This window comes from Natrix helvetica (assembly GCF_964273705.1).
Source record: "Natrix helvetica genome assembly, chromosome: 1".
NCBI classification, from domain to species: domain Eukaryota; kingdom Metazoa; phylum Chordata; class Lepidosauria; order Squamata; family Natricidae; genus Natrix; species Natrix helvetica.
Window position 1 is genome coordinate 194,392,957 of NC_138548.1, and position 22,656 is coordinate 194,415,612.

At 39.8% G+C, this 22,656-nt stretch overlaps 1 protein-coding gene across 6 annotated transcripts in view; it reads left to right on the forward strand.

The window, feature by feature from the left end:
- The window catches only part of NFIX (nuclear factor I X), a 219,297-nt gene that overhangs the window by 167,245 nt on the left and 29,396 nt on the right, over positions 1–22,656 (forward strand). For 4 of the 6 annotated variants that reach the window (XM_081936955.1, XM_081936959.1, XM_081936958.1 and 1 more), the window contains exons 5-8: positions 6,448–6,568; positions 6,746–6,882; positions 16,073–16,195; positions 20,866–21,041. In XM_081936955.1, the coding sequence (XP_081793081.1) occupies positions 6,448–6,568; positions 6,746–6,882; positions 16,073–16,195; positions 20,866–21,041 (557 nt within the window). The remainder of the gene's footprint in view (positions 1–6,447; positions 6,569–6,745; positions 6,883–16,072; positions 16,196–20,865; positions 21,042–22,656) is intronic. The other 2 variants (XM_081936957.1, XM_081936960.1) reach the window with 1 other exon arrangement.

The following is a 22,656-nucleotide window of genomic DNA, read 5'->3' on the forward strand; positions in this document are numbered from 1 at the left end:
TATATGAGAAGCTAAAGAGCAAGACTGATGGAAATATGTTACTTTTAGAAGTAAACAGCAATCAAGAGTAAAGCTTTTACTATCTACCCTAGACTACTCCAGTGAAGCCCCTCTGGAACTGAACAAATGCTTTCATAACCTCTCTCTGGAAGAAAAAAAAACATTTATAAAAGCAGTCATCAGTAGCTTCTAAAAATGAGGTACAACCCAGCATTTCTATGATAGGAAGAATAGTATTCAACACTTCCTTAGGGTGGGGGAAAGGTGAATATTGATGATAGGAAATGTGATTCTTTGGGGAATAGAAACTATAGTCTACAGGCCGAATAGTCAGTCTAGGGAGGTATGTTGTCTCCCTGGAACAAAAATCAAAGATGTAACTGGGAACCTTACTAAAATAATCAACCCCATGGATTACTACCCCTTCTGCACATGAAGACCAATGACACAACAATGAATCTAAGGACAATACAAAAGATTACAAACAGCTAGGGAAGAAAGTTAAAGAATTAGGAGCTCAAGTGGTGTTTTCATCTCGACTTCTAACAAAAGGCTAACATCCAATAAGGGAGCAAAGGATTTTAGAAATGAACCATTGGCTTAAAAACTGGTGTTGTCAAGAGAACTTCGGTTTTCTTGACCATGGTCTACATTACCTACATGAAGCACTACTGGCAAGGGATGGAGTGAACCTCACAAGAACTGAAAATAATATATTTAGAAAGGGCTTATCAGAAGGGCTTTAAACTAAAATTGAAGGGGGGGTGGAGAAATCTTGAAAACCTTTAGAACCTAATTCCAAGCAAAAACCACAAGATAACCAATCATGTAAAGAGGTAAGGGAGTAAACAGAAAGAAAAAGAAGAAAAAAAGGAAAAGCACAATGAAGTAGAGAGTGATGGAAAGGATGAAAAACCCAGATACAAAGTAGGAGATATAAGAAATATACTTTCTTTATACCTATAAAGAACTCCAATCCCTATGCACGAATGTTCAAAGTTTAGGGATATATTTGCCATTACTGAAACATGGTGGGATGAAACTCATGACTGGAATGTACTGATGGAAGGATAAGAAACAGACCTAACAAAAGACAAGATGGAGTTGCATTATATATTAAGATCACTACATCACTACAGAAATCTAAGAATGAAAACCTCCTAGAATCCATATAGGTCAATATAAAAAGAAAAAAGAATGACATTACTATAGCGCATACTACAGGTCACCCAACCAAGCAAAATAAATAGATGAACTTTTTGCTAAACAATTAACAATAGAATAGAAAAACAGAATAGAATTCTTTATTGGCCAAGTGTGATTGGACACATAAGGAATTTGTCTTTGGTGCATATGCTTTCAGCGTACATAAAAAGACAAGATACAATTGACAAGAATTATAAGGTACAACACTTAATGATAACCATAGGGTACAAATAAGCAATCAGGAAACAATCAATATCAATATAAATCGTAATGATACAAGCAACAAAGTTAGACATACAATCATAAGTGGGAGGAGATGGGTGACAGGAACGATGAGAAGACTGATAGTAATAGTAATGCAACCTTAGTGAACAGTATATACCACGGTAGTAGTGGGAGATTTTAACTACTCTGATACCAACTGAGAGACAAACTCTGCAGCAAGTGGGAGATCAAACATATCCCTAAGCAACCTAGCTGACAATTGTCATCCAAAAGGTAGAGGAGGGAACTAGAGGAAAAGCTATATTGGACCCAATTCTTATTAATAGAAAAGAAGTGATAGAGGGAGTTGAAGTTGTTGGAACTTTGGGCAAAAGTGATCACATTATATTGGAATTCAATATAATGTAAACATAAGCAGTAGAACATATTCCAGCCATTGTCTTAAACTTTAAAAGAGCTGATTTAACAAACTGAGAGGGAGTCTAAGAAAGATTCCATGGATGAAAATCCTAAAGGAGAAAACAACTGAAGAAGTGTGGGAAACTCTGAAAAATATGACCATAAATGCCCAGTCCAGCACAATACCACTGAAAAAAGAAGAATAAGAAATCCAAGAAAAAAACAGCCTTGTTGCACAAAGATCTCTCTGAAAAACTGAAAGACAAAAAGGAGAAATGCAAAAAAAATGGAAAGAGGGACACATAACTAAGGCAGAGTATCAGCAGATAGCCCAAATCTGCAAAGATGAAATCAGGAAAGCAAATGCTCAGAATAAACAAAGACTTGCAACAAAAGTCAAAGATAATTTTAAAAAGTTTCTTTCAATATATAAATAACAAGAAAGAAGTCAAGGAAACAGTAGGTCCACTTAAGAGAAAATGACAAGGAAGTAACAGGCAGAAGAGACTGTTTAACTCATTCTTTGCAACAGTCTTCACACAAAAAGAAACTATGGCCCAACCTACCAAAAACATAACTGTAAAAGACAGACTAGAAATAAAAATTAAAATAAACAAGAAAATGGTTAAAGAACACCTATCTGATCTTGATTAATATAAATCACTGGGACTTGAGGGATTACCATATTTCTCAGAGTATAAGACGCACTCCCCCCCCCCCAAAAAAATGGGTAGAAACGTCTGTATGTCTTATACAGCAAATATTGCAATGGGGTGGAGGGGGGTTGGTGCAGCACTGATCAGCTGCTCTAGAATGGGAGGCAGTGAACGGGTAGCTGCAGTGAACAGGTGGCAGTGGTGTTAAATGGGCTGTGGTGGTGGCGCAAACAGGCTGCTGCAAACTCTCAGCAGTGAATGGACAGTGGTAAATGGACAGTGGCAGCAGCAAATGGGCTGCGGTGGCGTGAATGGCCACGGTGAACTGGCCAGGTGAATATCAGATGGATGCTGGGAAGCAGAGGCAGATTTTGTTTTGTTTTCCCCCCCAAAAGCTAGCTGCGTCTTATAGTCTGGAGCGTCTTATAGTCCGAAAAATATGGTACATGCCAGAGTTCTAAAGGAGCTGGCAGATGTTATCTCAGAACCATTGTACCATATCTTTTAAAAATCCTGGAACACCAAAGAATTAACTGAGGATTGGAAAAGAGCTGATGTGGTTCCCATCTTCAAAAAAAGGAAAAAAACAGACCCAGGAAACTACAGATCAATGAATTTAACATCAATACCCGAGATAATCAAAAACAGATCTGCGACCATCTATAAACAAAGTTATAACAAAAAGCCAGCATGGGTTTGTTGAAAACAGACTATACCAAACCAATCTTATTTCATTCTTTGACAAAGTGACTAAATTAGTAGAGCAGCAGAATGCTATGGACATAGTATGCTTAGACTTCAGCAAAACATTCAACAAAGTAGGCCACAAATTACTTCTTGGTAAGATAGAAAAATGTGGGATAGACAACAACACTACCAGATAGATTTGTACCTGCTGAGAAACTATGCTCAATGAGTCATCCTTAATGGTACTACATCTACTTGGAGGGAAGTAAGAAGTGGGATACCACAAGGCTCCCTCTTAGGCTCTTCAATATCTTCATAAATGATTAGATGAGGGAAGATGATGGAATAGAAGGGGAACTCATCAAATTTACAGATGACAATAAGCTGGCAGGAATAGCCAACACCCCAGAAGACAAGCTCCGGATCCAAAAAGATCTTGACACACTTGAACAATGGGCCTTATCCAGCAAAATGAAATTTAATGTGGAGAAAAGCAAGGTTTCACACTTAGGCAGGAAAAACCAAAGGTACAAGAACAGATTAGGTGAAACCTGACTCAAAAAACCAGTAACTATGAGAGAAACATTTGAGTCCTAGAGGATGATCACTTAAATATGAGCCAGCAGTATATGGCAGCAGCCAAAAAAGCTAATAGAATCTTTGGTTGTATAAACACAGGCATAGAATCAAAATCAGGTGAAGTATTGATACCACTTTATAAAGCCTTAGTAAGGCCACACCTGCATCCAGTTTTGGTCACCACATTACAGAAAAGATGTTAAGTCTTTGGAGAAAGTGCAAAGAAGAGCAACTAAGATGATTAAAGACTAAAATATATGAAGAACGGTTGCAGGATTTGGGTTTGGCTAGTCTAGAGAAAAGAAGGACTAAGGGGGACATGATAGCAATATTCCAGTACTTGAGAGCTTGTCACAAAGAGCTGAGGGCAAATTTTCAAAGCAACAGAGGGCCAGAAGAAGAAACGATGGAAACTAAACAAGGAGAGAAGCAACCTGGAATTAAGAAGAAACTTCCCAACAGTGAGAACAATTAACCATTGGAACAGCTTGCCTCCAGACGTTCTGGGTGTTTCATCATTGGAGGTTTTTAAGAATTGGGCAGTCACTTTTCTGAAATGGTATAGGACCGTGATAGCAAACCTATGGCATGCATGCCCGAAGTGGCACACAGAGCTATCTCTCCAGGCCTGTAAGCCATCGCCCATTGCTCTTCTGGGTTCTGATGTGCTAGCTAGCCAGTTGGTCTTCATGCGCATAGGAGCACTGGAAACCAGAAGAGAATTCCACCCGGTGTGCATGACCTGGTGGCTTCTTTTCCAGGTTCCAGCGAACACATGTGCACCGGCCACCTGGTCTTCTGGTTTCTGGCACGCATGCATGCAAAGACCAAGTGGTCGGTGCACATGCGCATGCTGGAAACCAGAAGATCATCTTCTGCCAGCATTTGCACTGGGCGGCTTTTCTTCTGGTTTCCTGTGCGCACATGGGCACCAGCCACCTGGTCTTCACGCGTGCATGCATGCCAGAAACTAGAAGACCAGGTGGCCAGAAACCGGAAGAGCAGCTGCCTAATGGCACATGCATATCAGGTGGCTGGTCTTCTGGTTTCTGACACACACATGCACACACACATGCACACATACACCAGTGGTGGGTTACGACCGGTACGCCCCAGTACAGGTGTACCAGTGCCTTCTGGGAGCACCAGGTACCATTCTGGTACAGTGCTCTGGAGGTCCCACCTGCTGCACGACGCTCCGCTGAGCAGCTGGAGCATCGCAGGTGGTAAGTACACATGTGTGCGCTGTGCGCGTTCATGTGGTGGACACCTGGCCCCGTTGTCCCGTACTGGTTGCAACAGGATCTGGAACCCACCACTGACACACGCACACACACTCCCATTTCGCCTACACTGGTATAGGGTCTCTTGTTTGAGCAGGGGGTTGGACTAGAATACCCCGAAGGTCCCTTCGAGTTCTATTCTGATAGTGTTGTAAGAACTCAAGCATCTGAAAGCCATCTGATGACTAGAAAAAGAGCTTTTTCAGAGGTTATCCCTGGACTTTGAAACTCAAGAGCTGCCCATCTTCACTAATAGTCTTCTAGATCTTCAATGTACAGTATGATCTTTTTGAGAGTATATCAGTAAGTTTTAGTGATTTAAATATTTTAAATATTTAGTGCAATATATTAATATCATGCTTCTCTATTGTTTAATATTTTATATTTCTATCTTTTTGTGAGCAATTTGGAGTTCTATAGAGAAGGGTAAAATCTAAAATAAGTAATAAAGATATTGATTTATTTGATGCATTCTTCACACTTCCTAATTTAACCTTCCTGACATCTTTCTTACAGCAAAATGCTCTTTTACTGTCAAATTCCAGAAATATGCAGCCTTTTTATGTGCCGTGTATTCAAACCTCTATTACAATCAAATGGAAACACAGAAGGATAACAGAAAAAAAAACCTTCCTTCCTTCCTTCCTTCCTTCCTTCCTTCCTTCCTTCCTTCCTTCCTTCCTTCCTTCCTTCCTTCCTTCCTTCCTTCCCCCCTCCCTCCTTTCCACTGAAATTACTCTGTAACTTGGATAATTTTGCCTGAATGCATATGGTACAAATGACTAGTTGATACCAGTACTCTTTGTGATTGGTCATGTTTACAACTCCATTATTATTGTTGTTGTTGTTGTTGTTTTGTTGTTGTCATTATTATTATTATTATATTTTATTCATTAAACATGAAACTCAGTAAACTGAACATTAAAAATACATCACAAATATTATTAACTGGTGCTAATGGTTGATACGGGTTGCTGCCAGCGTTGTAGGTATCAATCAAGTACCTTCTTAAAATATACAATGTTCCGAGTAACACAGTTTTTTGCAGTTGTTGTTATTATAGTTAATCTTTGGTGAGATTCACAGCCTTTGGGGCTGGTTGGTAGCTCAACAGCTTGAGTCCTAATCAAGGACCTAGGAACTGTTAAGATAACGTCAGAGGATATAAGCTGTTCCAAGTAGGGTGGGTTTTTGTAGCATTAGAATGTTCAAGTCTGATAAATTTAGAATTATTATTATTATTATTATTATTATTATTATTATTATTATTATTATTATTATTATTATTATTATTATTATTATTATTATTATTATTTCAATTCAAGAAATTCAACAGGAAATCAGTTTGAGCCTTTGTTTTTCTCATGCTGCCTTTCTTCCAGTCTGTTGAGTTATTGCCTCTTACCTCTTAGCTCCTGTTGCCACAGCGTCTGGTCCAAACTTCTCTCTGGCTGATCTGGAGAGTCCCAGTTACTACAACATCAATCAAGTGGCTCTTGGTAGACGGTCAATAACATCTCCACCTTCTAGTAGGTAGGTCTCCTACAATCTTTTTGTAGTGCAGAAATCTTTGAAAGACTCTTCAAACCAAATGACATTTCTTGTAGTAATTAGTCCCAACTGTGAGGGGTGGGGGAGTAAGTACTTAACCCTGTATTTCATTACATCATTGCTTATGATCTATGTGTCTGTGTTATGTTTTCACTGCAGTTCCACCAAAAGGCCTAAGTCACTAGATGACAGCGAAATGGAGAGTCCAGTAGATGATGTGTTTTATCCTGGGACGGGACGGTCCCCAGCAGCTGGCAGCAGCCAATCCAGTGGTTGGCCCAATGATGTGGATGCAGGTAAGAGGCAACAGTCTTTCCTCATCAGTTAACCTATATTGAGATGGGAAACAAAAGCAAAAGGACTGGTCTGATCTTTGCTGTTTATTTACCATCTCCATTAGACCTGCAGAGATTTCATCCACAATTGCATCTGTTCTTCCAATACAGTAACCATATTTTCTAATTAATGCTTTGTTAAGAAGGTATAGGATAAGTGGCAATTATGTTTGTTTCAGGTGAGTTCTGTTTGGATTCTACAGATTGGAAGTTGTTTAGGGAATGGTTCAAGCAAGTTGGTATGTGGTTGCTTACAACAAATATGAAACATAGCCCTTTAACAGACACATACCCAAATACAGATGGAGTCTCAGTTTAAAACAAATTGAAGTTAAGCCTACACAGAGCACATGGGCAAAGATGCCTCATAAGGGGTGGATAACTCTCAGTCCAGTATGGATGAGATTTGAAACTAAGGAGTACCATACATATCTCTCTAATACTAGCAAAAAACACTAGGTATGCAATAATATATGAAGCTCCCCAGCATGAAACCCAGTGAAATAAGGTGTTCTGAAATACTATATAAGCATAATGGAACCAATAGTAAATTGTACACATTGAATAAAATTTGTGTAGACTTCAAAGACTGTGATACAACTATGCCATACAACTCCTGTGTAGTTTTGCAGAATGAAATATCTATATAGCTACCTCAAAAATACTAGCTTGTGAGTATGAATGAGAGCATATTGGCATGTATAAGTCGAATATATGCATGACATAATCTTCATGAGTAAAAAGAATGAGTATTAATGTCCAGGGTAAAGAGGTTTGTGTACAGGATAATGGGAATGAAGTAGCTGCTACATAGTTTGAAGGATTGAGCAATGGACTCCAATGTAAGGCATGGCAGCTGTCCATACTGGGATTTCTTACAGTGCTGGAAATCTAATGATTTGCAAGAATGGATTCTGGCTGTATTGGAATTAGTGTAATAAATAGGAGGGAGGAATGGGATGCTGGTGGCTAGAATGAACTGACTATATGGTCTAGAGCAGGGGTGTCCAAACTTGGCAACTTTAAGACTTGTGGACTTCAACAGCTGGCTGGGGAATTCTGGGAGTTGAAGTCCACAAGTCTTAAAGTTGCCAAGTTTGGACACCCCTGGTTTAGGATATATTCCTGGCTTATCTGAAACCTCTCTGGCGATTCTGATTGAAGAACTGCTGAAGTAAGCTTGATCACATCTGAGCTATAGGAAAGCTGAGTTCTGTTCTGTTCTCTATGTAAGATATACAATATATTTTAATTCTTGCATTATTATTTTTTGCTTTGAATTTAAATAGTAATTTGCTCTTATTATATTTATTATTCTTCGTTTGGGTATTCACCTGTTTGCTTAGCGGGGTATTTTCCTTCATTCCAGAAGAAATTATCCTGTATTCCTTAACCAATGTGAATGAAGAAAAATGTTTTAAAAATTCAATCTTCACAAAAACTAAATTTGCTTTATTGGAAATACTATCAGCCCATACAGTAGCTGTGGTGAGATGTACATGTATACAGTTACAACTTCCACCATTTAAAGTAATCCCCTGTTCAACTGTGTTTTCAAAATACTGCCTTGTTTTAGGGGATTAGACAGATCAGCCAGTAGCCCATTAGGGGTGGAAATTAATATAAGTCTTGGATGACATAGAAGATGGAAAGAAGATTCTTAATACTGTATTGGTTTTTTTTTCATTTACATCATTTTTATATGCTAACATGGAAAGTCTAGGTATTCTTCTGAACCCCTTTGCATATTAATATCTTTATCCCACAATATAGACAGGTTATGTATAGACATACATTTGTAAGTCAGATGTCATAGGAGAAAAGGAGCATCCCCTGTGTACATACTTACTGTCAGAATAAAGCAGTGGACAGTTGTGTCTGGATGATACTTTACCTCCAAATTCTAGGGTAACTTCATAAGAAAATAGGTGAATACTCCATTAAAAGGAGTGTTCCAATGCAGCATGCAGCACATAACATCTTGAGCCAGTTTCTTAAATGCTTTATAAGCTGCACTTCCTCTGTGTTTGCAGTACATTTGATAAATCAAAATTATTCTGCTGATCTGTAGGGAATAATTATGGGAGTGGGCTTGTTTTGTACTTGTGTCTTCCTTCGTTTTCTGGGGGCTGAAGGCTGTGGAACAGGCTGTATTCAAACACATTTTTCTCTTTCTTTCATCTCCCTCCTCCTCCTTTGTCTTGTTGAGGTTTGTTCCCAACCATCTGAACAAATCACCAATTAAGCAACACAGCTGCAGGGCTTGTATGAACAGCTGGAGAGACCATCCAGCCGTCTGACAGAGACAGGTGTTCACAGCTGGCTGGCAGCCCCCCTCCCTATCCCTGTGCACAGGTATCAGGTGTTAGGCAGCTGGCATGAGATAACAGGCTGGGGGCTTTTCTCTCTCGGGCCCCCCTTGCCTGCTGCTGAAGTGCCAGATTGTGCCGCATTAGAAAGATAGTGATGAACAGGAATGGCCCATTTATGTATGAAGCATTGTATTGGTCCCCTAATATTCAAGGAGTATGTCACCAGATTCCCTGTTTCGTATCTGTTGAGACAGCATTTTATAACTCATAATCATGTTTCCCGAGATGTAGATGCTTTTAATCAAGATCAATCCACAGTGTAAATCTACAAATCCATACACAAAAGAAATCCATGTGTAGATTTTAAATCAGCTTTGACACAACATCACCTATCTGTATTATATTTCACACCGAAGTGAACTGCTCAAAGACAGAGTCTAGGGATGAGTCCAAGAGCCAACAAATCAGTGCTATCCAAGGCAGCAGCATCAGAGCTATGAACAGCAGCTAATTCCAGCAATGTACAATAAAATGTTGCAGTGTTTCTAGTTCTAACTAGGCTGTACTGTCATTCTCTTCTATATTCCATTCCACATTCAGGTCTTAGTAATTGATTTTTAATTTTTGCTAAGCATATTCTATAAGGCAAGGCAAGGCAGGGCAAGGCAAGGCAAGGCAATGAACACACTATGTACTATGTACTATGTGTACTATGAACACACTGGCACACATTAAAAATGAAATTCTGTTGCCTGCTCTCGAAAGAAAGTATATATCTACCCATACCCATACATAATATACATTGTGTTTGTTATTTGCGAAGTCTGTCCGACCCATCGCGACCCTATGGACAATGTTCCTCCAGGCCTTCCTGTCCTCTATCATCCTCCATTTAAGCTCACGCCTACTGCTTTGGTGACTCCATCCAACCATTTCATTCTCTGCCATCCCCTTCTTCTTTTGCCCTCAATCTTTCCCACCATTAGGCTGTCCTCCATTGAATCCTTCCTTCTCATTAGGTGGCCAAATATTTGAGTTTCATCTTCAGGTTCTGACCGTCTAAAGAGCAGTCAGGGTTGATCTCTAGGACTGACAGGTTTGATTGTCTTGCAGTCGAAGGGATTCACAGGAATCTTCTCCAGCATCATAGTTCAAAGGCCTCAATTCTTTGGCACTCAGCCTTTCTTATGATCACAGCCATACATTGCAACTGGGAAAACCATAGCCTTGACTATACACACTTTTGTCAGCAGGGTGATGTCTCTGCTTTTCAGTATTCTGTCTATATTTGCCATAGCTTTTTTATTTTAATTTCTTGGCTGCAGTCCCCATCTGCGGTGCTCTTGGAGCCCAGGAAAATAAAAGCTGTCACTACCTCCATTTCTTCCCCATCTATTTGCCAGGAATTGAGAGGGCTGGATGCCATGATCTTAGTTTTCTTAATGTTGAGTTTCAAGCCAACCTTTGCCCTCTCCTTCTTCACCTGCATCAAGAGGCTCTTTAGTTCCTCTTCACTTTCTGCCATTTGAGTGGTATCATCTGCATATCTGGGGCTGTTGATATTTCTCCCGACAATCTTAATTCCAATTTTTGAGTCGTCTAGCCCCGCCTTTCTCATGATGTGCTCTGCATATAAGTTAAATAGGCAGGGCGACAGTATACAGCCTTGCCGGACTCCTTTCCCAATTTTGAACATATCAGTGGTTCCCTGTCCAGTTCTCACTGTTTCTTCTTGACCCACATACAGGTTTCTCAAGAGACAAATTAGATGGTCTGGTACTCTTCTCTTTAACAACTTCCCACAATTTGTTCTGATCCACACAATCAAGGCTTTGGCACAGTCAATGAAGCAGAAAAAGGGCCTCGGCCCTGGCCCACCCCAGCTGGTTGCTCCCCTTGGTGTGTGCACGGGGGCTGGGGTTCCCCGCAGCAGCTGCAGCTCATTGGCTCCTTGGCCATTCATTGGCTGGCAGCGACGGCCAGCTAGATGTGAGCCCAGGACATCCAATAAACTGTGTTCAGCCTTGCCCTATCTGTACCACATTTGCACACCTCAGGGTCCCACAGCCTGCACTGCACAAGTGGGTCAGAGCACCGCAGCCTTCATGCCAGCCCTTTAAGCAGCAGATGGAGGCAGAGATATGGAGGGGGAGGCAGGCAATCTGGCTCATCGGATGCGCTGGGCGACTGCCTGACCTGTTCCAGCTGCAGCAGCTGCGGGCAAATAAAGATAATGGGGCTGTGACAAGGCAACCTAGCCAGTCATTGACACTGCCACATCGTGGCCCCTGCCCACTCTCCACCACCATCCAACCTTGTGCTTAAGCTCCAGCCACACACATGGGACGAACCTTCCACTTGCAGCTACACCAACAGACCCAGAGAACGGGAAAAGTGGGGAGTTTCCATCTCCAAGAGGCAGCTGGGACTCCTTTCCCTGCCCTGCTCAAGCCCAGCCAGGGAGCTACCCTCTGTAGGAATTGGGATGCCATTTTAGGCTCCCCTCCAATCCTGCCTTCTGTCCCTTGGTCCATTGAGGTTCCATCCATGGAATAACTGGACACGTTCTGAGCTTCCCAGTGCTTGAAATCATTCCAGTATCTCCTGAATCCCATCAGCCAGTCTGCCTCCGAAGGAGCTGTTTAAACTAGAGGGTTGAGGAGCAAGAGGCCAAATCCCCCCAGGAAGTTCTGGGTCCTGAGCATCACTTCTGGGCTACCCAGACCAGAAAATCAACTTCCCAGAAGGCTAAAGTCTACTTTTATTGAGATTGGCTGCAATAATCAAGTTTTTCAAACCTGATTGTGCTGACCCTCCTTATCCTCCTATGAATGAATTAGGCAGCTGCCTGAGCCACTTCAAAATTTTCTCTTGTAGTTCTGGACATGAAAAATCCTTCAGCCCCTTTTGCCTAAGAAGAGGGTTCTCCACTGTCAGTCGAGCCAGCCACTCCCACCCAGCCACATCCATCTGCCTCTTTGAAGGCAACAATAATGCTCATGCGGCCCTCAATGAAATTGAGTTTGACACCCCTGTCCTAGATAGAAGGAAGAAAGATATTAAATTCTTACTGAGCTCTTTGTTCACTACTCAATGAAACCTCCTCTCCTAGGGTTGGGGGAAGGAGTTGTATTACTGCTGGTTTTGAATTCCACTAAATCTGGTAATATTTTCCTTTACATGTGGATCTGTAACATTTAATTATACTATTAAGCATTTTCAGAAACTGAGTTCACTGTTAATAAATAACAATTAATAAGGTGCTATTTCATGCAGACCTTCTGTGCAAGTCTGAAGGTTTGGGGTAGCTTCTTTAAGAACAGAATGCTGGATATGTCCTTTTATGTCCTTAACATATGGGAAATAACTCTTAAATGGTTGTTCTAAAAAGGCATGGTTAAACAATATTCTTTATTTGGCCTCGGATAATTCCAACCCCTGCATAAATTATGTACAGAAATGAAAATTAGCTATATTAAAATTAATAGTAAATAATAAAACAGCTTTGCAAATTAAACTTGCAAGCCTATTTAATAAATATGTTGATATAATGAGAGATATGTGCTGGTGACAGGCTATGAAAAAGAGGCATTATTCACTAAACAGCTTCCTGAGGGAAGAAAGTAATATGTCCTTTGACTTGAAGAACCTTAAGCACATATCACAATTTCTAAATTGTGGCTGGCCAAATGAATTATCTGTCTGACAGTTCAACATTTTGTTCTTGAGTATACCCAACTATTTCTGAATACATCCAAATTTCAATCACTTATCTTTTAAGCTTTAAAGCTTTTAATTCATATGACATTCTTCCATATTTACATTTTGCATATTAAAGTTTGAATTTCTTGATTTACTTCTTATTTGTTGATACTTATATAGACACTCTATAGAGTAGATATGGAATCTTTTTGTTTATCTTGTTCAAAATATTTGTTTATTTCTATTGCACTGCTCTCTTTTTTCCTGGGTACTCCCAGATATATAAAAACTGTTATCCTCAATGAAATATGCAATTTGCCTGTACAAGTTGCTATTGGACTTACCCATAAACCTTGTTCTGGAGTCTTATACCACACTGAAAATAAAATGTTCTGCCATTTTAATCCCCCCTCCCCCGCCCAAGATGTATTTCTCCATTTTCAGGACTCGCATTCACATTTTCTTTCCCACTCCCATTGCAAAGCATTTCCCCATTGCAAAATACATTTCCAAATTTCAACTGCAGAAGTATTCTCAGTCAGTCGTAACTTCCTCATTCAAAGATAAAATTACTATGTGTATTTGTCTATTATATGACACCAAGAATATGAAAAACAGGAAAAAATAAAATATAGTTCAAATTCTTCAGCCTCCATCATCAGTGTATCTGTCAAAACTGAGTCCTACAACAATTTTAAAGTAACATTTAAAATGTTGGGATTTTTTTTTCTTTGTAGCGTTTTCTCACAAATGCAGGATCTCCTTTTTTTAGATCAACCAAGTGTTGATCCATTGGTTGTGATAGAAAGTGACCGACTGGTTTGTCTCACCCAAGGTTGTGTCATGGGCTGAGAGAGAGAGTGACTGGCCCAAAATTATCCAACTGGCTTTCTTGCCTAAAAACTCATATTTTCCTGGTTTCTAGACTGGTACCTTAACTATTAGAACAGAACAGACCAAACTGATCTGTTACGGAATATCTTATAAGGCTCTTGATACTTTTATACTGTGTTATAGTACAAGGATATTAAGCCTTGTAATATGTAAGAAAAATATTGTTGATAATGACAAACATATTCCAAGATTCCTTAATTATAATGTACTTATACTTTATAATGTACTCTAGTGTACTTATTTCATAGGAGCAGACTAATTATATCCTTGAGATATAACTTCATAGGCTGCTTGTTCCGGTGTCTGATTTTACTGAGATTTTCTCATTGGCCTTGTGAGAGGTCATAACATACAATTCTGCAGTCATTTAAATTGCAGGCTGATCTTCTTTCCTCTTTTAGCAAGACCCAGTCCTACCACAACCTGGTATATAAGATAGAAGAAATTGGAATAGCCTGCTTGGTTTCTTAGATTTGTACAGCATACAAAGTTTTTTGGGAGGAGCCCGGGGAGGGGCAAACCCTGTGATTAAATATATTAAATAAACAAATAGATAAATAAACTGAAAACAGACATTTGCTGGGCACTTTGGTTTCCCACCTTGATATCTGCCCCACCACTGATTCACATAAGTGTATCAGTCAAGACAAGAGAGCCACTTTCCCATAGTGCAGAGTTCCTCAACCTCTTTGGCTTTGCAGACTGGCAGGGGAGGGAAAGAGGGACAGGGGATTCCACGTAAGTAGCAGGCAAGTTTGTACGTGCAGCTCCATTTGCACAAATGGAGCACGCGCATGCTTGCCCACCACTTCTGAGGCCCAGTTCTGAAAGCTCAAGCTCAAGTAGTGGGCCATGGGCCATGGGCTGGGGATCCCTGACAGTGGATAAGACACTGGGATATGGTGAGCTCTAGCCATGGATGCTGGAAAACATGATTTTACACCAGTCACTCTCTCAGACCAACCCAAACCCAGGAGTATTACCATATGTACGTTGCCTTGAGTGATAGAAAATAGAAACAGAACCTAAATCTAATTAATGAATAATAATGTATTTATTATTAAGTAGAAATCAAGAGATTCAGGAAAATACACCAGAAAAGTATTCCAGCTGTGCTGATCAGTGAAGAACTAAAGCCAGTTCTGGAAAATAAGCAATTTCAATAGTTCTTTTGTGAATTATTAAGAGGTTTTTTTTTCATGTACCTGTGCCTTTTACTATTTTTTTTTCCACTTTGGGGGTATTATTAGTTTTCCTGGCACCCAACTAAGGCCTTGCTCAAATGACGTGACAAATCTATGTCTTTGCAGAGAACTGTGGAGCAAACTTAAACAGCCTTTGAACAAATGTATATTGATGTTTAATAACTGTTAATTCAAAGGAAGAGTAGCATTTGTCATGCAAATAAGCATTTTCAATCGCATGGCAAACTCCACTGAAGCAAGACTGCTTTAGAACAAAGGCAAGAAACTGCTCTGGTGCAGGGCTTTGAAAACCCTAATAAGCATTCAGATTACATCTTGTGACTGAGATATAACAAACTTAAATGTGCTCTAGGACAAGGAATAGTGAGTAGCAGAGATGGGGGGAAAGCTAGAATCTTGAAAGGAAATAAAGTGCTGCAACCTGATGGAGTCAAAACACTAATTTATTGCACACCTTGATTGATGGAGCTAAGTCTTAGCAAGTAGTAGAATCTGACTAATCTAGTCTTGTGCTTGGAAGCTAAGGGTATGTACTTGAATGAGAGACCAAAAGGGGAAAGGCTGGAGTACAGGTAAAAAAAAAAAAAAACAATCCTGGAATTAGGCTAAGGCAGTCACTTCTGTATGTTGCCTAGATGTATGTAGGTTCTATGGGGGAAACCAAACCTGACACAAAGATTTTATTTACTTTTATTTTTATTTTATTGATGGAAGCACCTCAGAGACACATGGAGATTGCTCTTAATAGCATATATTTAGTGCTGTAGAAATAATGAATAATAATGCTGTCTGTCTGTCTGTCTACATCTACTTCATGGTTGGCTTTTATGCAGAATAGACATGTGAGCTGCTTCTTTAACCTGTTCAGTGACAGGTAGAGAAACTAAAAATTGAAAGCAGCCATTCCCAATATAATCCCTTAGATTTGTTGTAGAACATAAATTGGATCACAGAAGTGAATGAAAGAGCATGGCTAACTACTAATCCATCTTTCCTCCACCTGTTAAACCATGAACTTTCTCCCTGATTCCTTGCCAGGACCGGCTTCTTTAAAGAAGTCAGGAAAGCTGGATTTCTGCAGTGCCCTGTCCTCCCACACCACCTCCCCGAGAATGGCTTTCACCCACCACCCGCTGCCTGTCCTAGCAGGAGTCAGACCAGGTGAGAACAAAGCCATTTTCTTAGGGGGGCGAATGGGTGGATTGTGGGCAAGACGGGAGGCAAGGGACAAAGTTGTGTCCTTGGTAGGGCATGTCAATAGATTCAACCACCTCGGTTCTGGCAATAGTCTCTTGCTGTCTCTTTTTCTCTCTCTCTCACTTCCACTGTCTTTTGTTCCCCTGCTTTCTTTTTCTTTTTTCCCAAAATGGCTTAACACGTTGATTGCAAACTGCATTCTCAAGAAATTATCCTTAAGATGGTATATAAAGAGGAACGTTTTGATAAATCAGATTAATTTGAAAGCCACAGCACCAGGTTTGAATTGATAGCAGTGCATAGATGGACTGAGATCCAGTTTAATATATAGCTGCAAATGCTTTGGAAAAGGAGGCTTCAGAATGAATTGACAACTACATTTAAATATTTCATTTAAAAAACTAGGATATTTAAAGATTATATCTTAAAAAGGCAAATCTATCCTATAGACTACATTTGATACATTGAGAGTTGTCAGATTTCTAGTGGCTTATTGTTTCAAGCTGAAATACTTATCCTTGCTTCTCTGAGGTGTGCTTGAAATTGAAGTAGAACCCTAAGCCCCATGAAAGTGAAAATAACAAATGGATTTTCAGTACATTTCTTAAAATCTTTTAAAAGTCCGTATTTTAGTATATTTTGAGAGTCTGTTTGAAGCCTGAATGGCTGCACTTATTTCACTTCTAAAATTATTTTTATTATTTTTATTTTTGTTATTTATATGCTGCCCTTCTAAGTCACTTTCACAGGGTGGTCTTGTAATGAAAATAGAAATAAATACTACAACAAAAGTAATAAAATGCATATCATAAAATAACAGCATTAAAATGAAAACAGCAGATGGGAAAATGTAATGAAGTCCAATCACTGGAGAAAAAAATACCAGTTTAAAATGCTTAGGGGATTTTAAAAGATTTTTTCCCGTGGCATTAAAATCCCATCAGAACAGGCAGAGAACCATAGGACTTCAAAAACACTAAGGTGCCAGCACAGAAAAGACACTAGATTTGTCTTCTATCTGCCATTTTTTGTGACAGTGAGGTCATCCAAAGACAGACATCTAAAGATTTTTTCATTGTACAGGTAGGTTCATAAAGAAATATGCATTTCCAAAATAAATGCAATAATTTCATGAAGGAAAGAGGAAAGGAAGGAATCCCTGTGGATTTTACTCTCCTAGTCATAACTGACTATAGGGGGCGGTGCTCATCCCCATTTCAAGGGCCAGTGAGCCAGCACTATCCTAAGATATTTCTGTGGTCATGTGTCCAACATGATTTCACAAAGCGCTGTTTCCTCTCCACTGAAGTGGTACCTATGTATCTACTTGCATTTGCATGCTTTCAAACTGCTAGGTGGTCAGGAGCTGGGGCAAGAACAGAAGCTCACCCCATTGTGTGGCCCTTGGGTGTTGAACCCAACACCTAACCCCTGAGCCTTTGCGCCACCCCCAATTTCTTCAATTTCTTGAAGAACAGGCTATAACTTCCTTGACCTTTTCTGTGTTTAGGTCATAGCATATTCAGCCTTCAGCCAAGGCATTTAAAGTCTGTATGCTTAGATCAAATGAGCAGAGAATCTGTTTAAGTGTTATTTACAAATGCCTGTGACTAGTATTTAGGAAGAACCATGATACAGGTATATACGCTGGAGGTATTTAGTTATATTTTTTGTAATCAACCATAAGCATAAAGTTTGAAGTTTAGGGATGCTGTCTCACAGTTTTCGGTGTCTGGCTTTTCTTAGGATGATGTTGTGGTTTCTGATTAATAGTGACTTTATATCACTTACAGTGATGTACTGCATTGTCAGCTGTTTTGTACGGAACTATAGAAGTTGCACATATGTGTGCAGTAGAGGGAGGGAAGAAATATAACATATCTGATGAGGTGATTCAGGTAAGGAATAGAACAAGCAAGTTTAGAATATATTCCTCCAGCCTCTTATCTAGATAAGCCACTAAGCTGCACTGTCAAATGGCTTGCCCTGAAGCATCAAACAAGTTTTGTAAACAGACTACTAACATTTTAAACATTAGTAGGCTGAAGAGTTCCTTGCTTGTCTGTGTTTTGGATGACAGTTAAAGAGGCAATATCAATGTAAACTCAGTGCCACTCGAAGTGCATTTGTCAGAGAGATGTAGGACTTATGAAGATGAAGTTGTTTTGTGAGAACTATGTCAGTGGTAGGTTTGAAGAGAGGCCATTACTTGCTTGAGTCTCTACCAAGTCTCCACCTTGTATGAGCTCATAGTATAATACTACTTTGGTGATCGAACAGAAGAATTTATTGTGGCAGGGCTGATTTCTCTCTTCTCTTTGTCCTGTAAGTTCTCAGACAGCAAGTGGCAGCTTTTAATAAGATAATAAGCAGCTTTTCAAGGAGTAGGCAATACAGGACTCCAGGTAATGGGTTTAAAGAATTATGTAATCTATATTACAGAAAGAAAAAAAAGGCATATTAAAGGAAGCAGATGTAAGCTAAAATAGGTCAAGTGTTAGGCAAAAAAACCCTTTCTGACCTGCCATTTGAAGTATACATTGGATACAGTTGATCCCAAGCTTGGGTGAAAGCCATTAGCTAAAAGGCACAATAATTAAACAAGCAGTTATTTTTTTAAAGGGCACTAATATTTTTTGTGGAAGGCTTACATTCTACTCAGACATAGTTATAGCATAGTATAGAATTCACATTTCAAAAGCCTTTACAGGTAGTCCTCGACTTACAATATTCATTTAGTGACTGTTCAAAGTTACAACAGCACTGAAAAAAGTGGCTTATGATCATTTTTCATACTTATGGATGTTGCAGTATCCGTATGTCCTGTGATCAAAATTCAGACGCTTGGCAACTGACTCATTTATGACAGTTGCAGTGTCCTGGGGACATGTGATCACCTTTCTGACAAGCATAGTCAATGGGGAAGCCAGATTCACTTAACAACCATGTTACTAAGAGCCAAGATGGCACAGTGGCTAGAATGCAGCATTGCAGACAGTGGTGGGTTGCTAGTTTTTTTATTACTGGTTCCCACGGGCGCTCATGCACGGGTACACCCAGAAGCGTCTAGGTGGGTGGGCGGAGCTTCCTGCCGCCCCTACTACTGGTTTGCCCAATCTGGGCCGAACCGGGAGCAACCCACCTCTGATTACAGGCTAACTCACTGCTGACTGCCAGGAGTTCAATTCTCACCGGCTCAAGGTTGACTCAGCCTTCCATCCTTCCGAGGTCAGTAAAATGAGGATCCAGATTGTTGGGGGCAACAGACTGACTGTGTAAACTGCTTAGAGAGGGCTGTAAAGCACTGTGAAATGGTATATGTGCTATTGATACTAATTTAATAACAGCAGTGATTCACTTAACTGTGGCAAGAAAGGTGGTAAAATGGGGCAAAATTAACATCTATCTCACTTAACAAAAGAAATTTTGAGCTCAATTGTGCTCATAAGTTGAGGACTACCTGTACTCATTCATGTCAGTGCTGACTTCAGTCCTGATTTCATATTCTCTAGTTCTGTCATTACCTAGTTCAGAGCAAGATGATCTGATTAATTTTCCTATGCAAAGAATTGTCCAACAAATACACTTGGCTTTTGTAGCCCTGCAGTTATCATCTCTGAAAACAACAAAACAGTTTGTTCAAATCTCTGGATTTCCCTTACAATTGTTCACTAAGCTAGTCTAATTGGAAATTGGCTGGGGTGTCTAAATTAATGAAAGAATTACAGCTCATTCCCCTTTTCTATATGCTTAATTTCTCACCCTCCTTCTAAGTTACCCAGTATAGCCTATATTTCATTGTTATGAATATCTGCTTTGCTCACGTCCTGATTCCCTATTCCAATTTCCGCCATCTGCCTAGTGTATAAGTCTGTGTAGGAGGAACTTCAGCCACATACAGTAGGAGAGAGTCAATCCCCAGTACACAACAGCTGGTTTCTTGGCTGATTTCCCTCTTCCCTTTCCATTCTACAATGTGCCAGTAATTCCCAAAGAGAGGAATATGTTATGCCCTTTTGCCCTTTTACACTTGGGTCAGTTAGAAGTTATTTAATGTACATTATGCTTTATAGAACAGTTTAAGAGAAAAAGTTGGGTTATTAATGAATTAGAAGATGGGAGTAGAAGATATAAATGTAAGAAAATATAGGTACTTGTACTTCATTTTGATTCGGTTACTACTCTGAAATAAAGTACATAAGAAATGAGGCAGGGGATATCAATAAGATTTAGTAAAAATGTCAGAGGTATAAATAGATGTTCAGAAGCAAATGTATACCACATTTTTACTGCATGTATATGTGCATGATACATAGTTGGTTTTTGCTAATTCCGGATGTATAATGCATGCAGCTCAAACCTGCTTGCACATCTTTGCAAATGCTAACCTCTTTTGAAAAAGAGAAACTACCACTCCTTGTTGGGATTGTGACAATCCTTAATTGAAACAGCCTTGAAAATAAGAATATGGGGATAATTTTTCAGCAGAGGCCTTGATGGTATAGGTAGCTATTGGGCTGTGGAAGCAGCATGGCATGGGGGTTGTTACTGACATCTCTTTCTGTCACTTTCTCACTCTTTCTCTCTCTGTGCTTCTCTCTCTATTTCTATCCATCTGTCCTTACACTCTCCAGGAAGCCCCCGTGCCACAGCGTCGGCCCTGCACTTCCCGTCAACCTCCATCATCCAACAGTCCAGCCCCTACTTCACACACCCGACCATCCGCTACCACCACCACCACGGCCAGGACTCGCTGAAGGAATTTGTGCAGTTTGTATGCTCGGATGGCTCAGGCCAGGGCTCTGGGCAGGTAAGAGCCTCGCACCTTAGCCCAGGGATGCCGGCCAGTCCACCAGAATCCTGCCTTTTCTGCCTCTTCTCCCTCTCTGTCTCCCTCCCAAACACTGCCTGCCTGCCTGCCTGTCTGCCTTGCCTGCCTGCCTGCCTGCTAAAGGCATAGGGAAATATGTGGTACAGTAAGCAGTATTAACTAGTCCTGTGAGTCTGGCAGAATGGGCCTTCTTTCCTTAGAAGAACTGTCTGACTGATACTGGCTTGCTCTTGACATCTTACCTTTACCTCAGAAATTAGACTGAATTGCAAAGCCCAACATTCAGGCTGAAGAAAACTAATTTCAGGGCAGCCAGAATGTTTTGTAAAAAGGATAGATGAGAGAGATGCAGCATATTCAAAAGAGAACCTTCTCTTCTGTTTGACCTCATGTGGAAACTGACTTCTACAGAATGGGCAGGTATAGCCCAGTCAGGTTTTACTTTCCCTATCATCCGATTTCTCTACCCCAATTCTGTCTGCACCTTTTTTTCCAAATAAGTTTCTGAAGGGATTAAAGTCTTCAGAGCTCCTGAACAAAACAGAATCCCAGAGGGTTGCACTGAGCACATTCTAGAATGTTTATCTTTGTGACATTTGTGAAAGTGACATGAATGGCAGGATCCAAAGATGTTAGGCTTTGCAACATTGGAAAAGAACTTATAAAGCTCGAAATGAGAATTTTTCAGAACACCCTAGAGTTTTGAAGTTTATGATCTTTAATTATCTTTTGGGGAAGAAAGAGGAAAATCAATAAACTTAAATATTAAATGTTGAGGCATGGGTAACTTTTTTATAATCACATTTGATTCCAACCTACCTAAGTATATTGGATTGTACTTAAATATTGCTTTTAATATACTCTCAACAATATTTTTGGCTCAGTTTGAGCACTCCTATTGAAAGGCAACTGCTTCCCGCTTCATGACCTGATAGATAATAATTCAAGGTTCTGATGTTATAAACAAGCATACATACCTCCTCAATAATCCCTTTGTAGCCAACCTCTGTGAGCTGACAAAAGTCTTGAAAGAGAACCATTATTTATCTTTAACACCATTCCCCCCATGAGGGATGAAAGTATTAGGCCACAGTAGCTTCTATTTCTAAAGCAATTTAGTGCCAGTGGTATACAAACCATTTAAAATGGTAAGCCACCTTGAGCCTGACAAGTAGGCTGCGGACAAATTATTGTAATAAGTGAATTAAATTGCAAAAATCCAGGGGAGCAAGTTGATGGATCACAGTTGAAACATAGGAATTTGTTAACTGTGGCTTCGTGGGAACAGTAGCTATCGCCTCTATTTCTTTAGAGGGCAAGAAAGTCAGGAGTGGTTAAAATCCTATGAGAAATTACTGTTTGCTGCTGTTTTTTTTTTATTGTAATCCATGGCCAGGATTTTTCTAAAATATTGATGCATCAGTAAATCCTATTGCAAAATGTCTTGTAGAACTTTCCTTTTCATGACATTTGTTAGCCTATTGTTTCCTGATCAGTGTGATTAAAAGAACAGTTATGAATTGGCCCTTTTTTAATTAGCTTTTTTCCCCCGTTCAGATTATGAATGTACTGAATTTCTGGATCCTTGATTTTT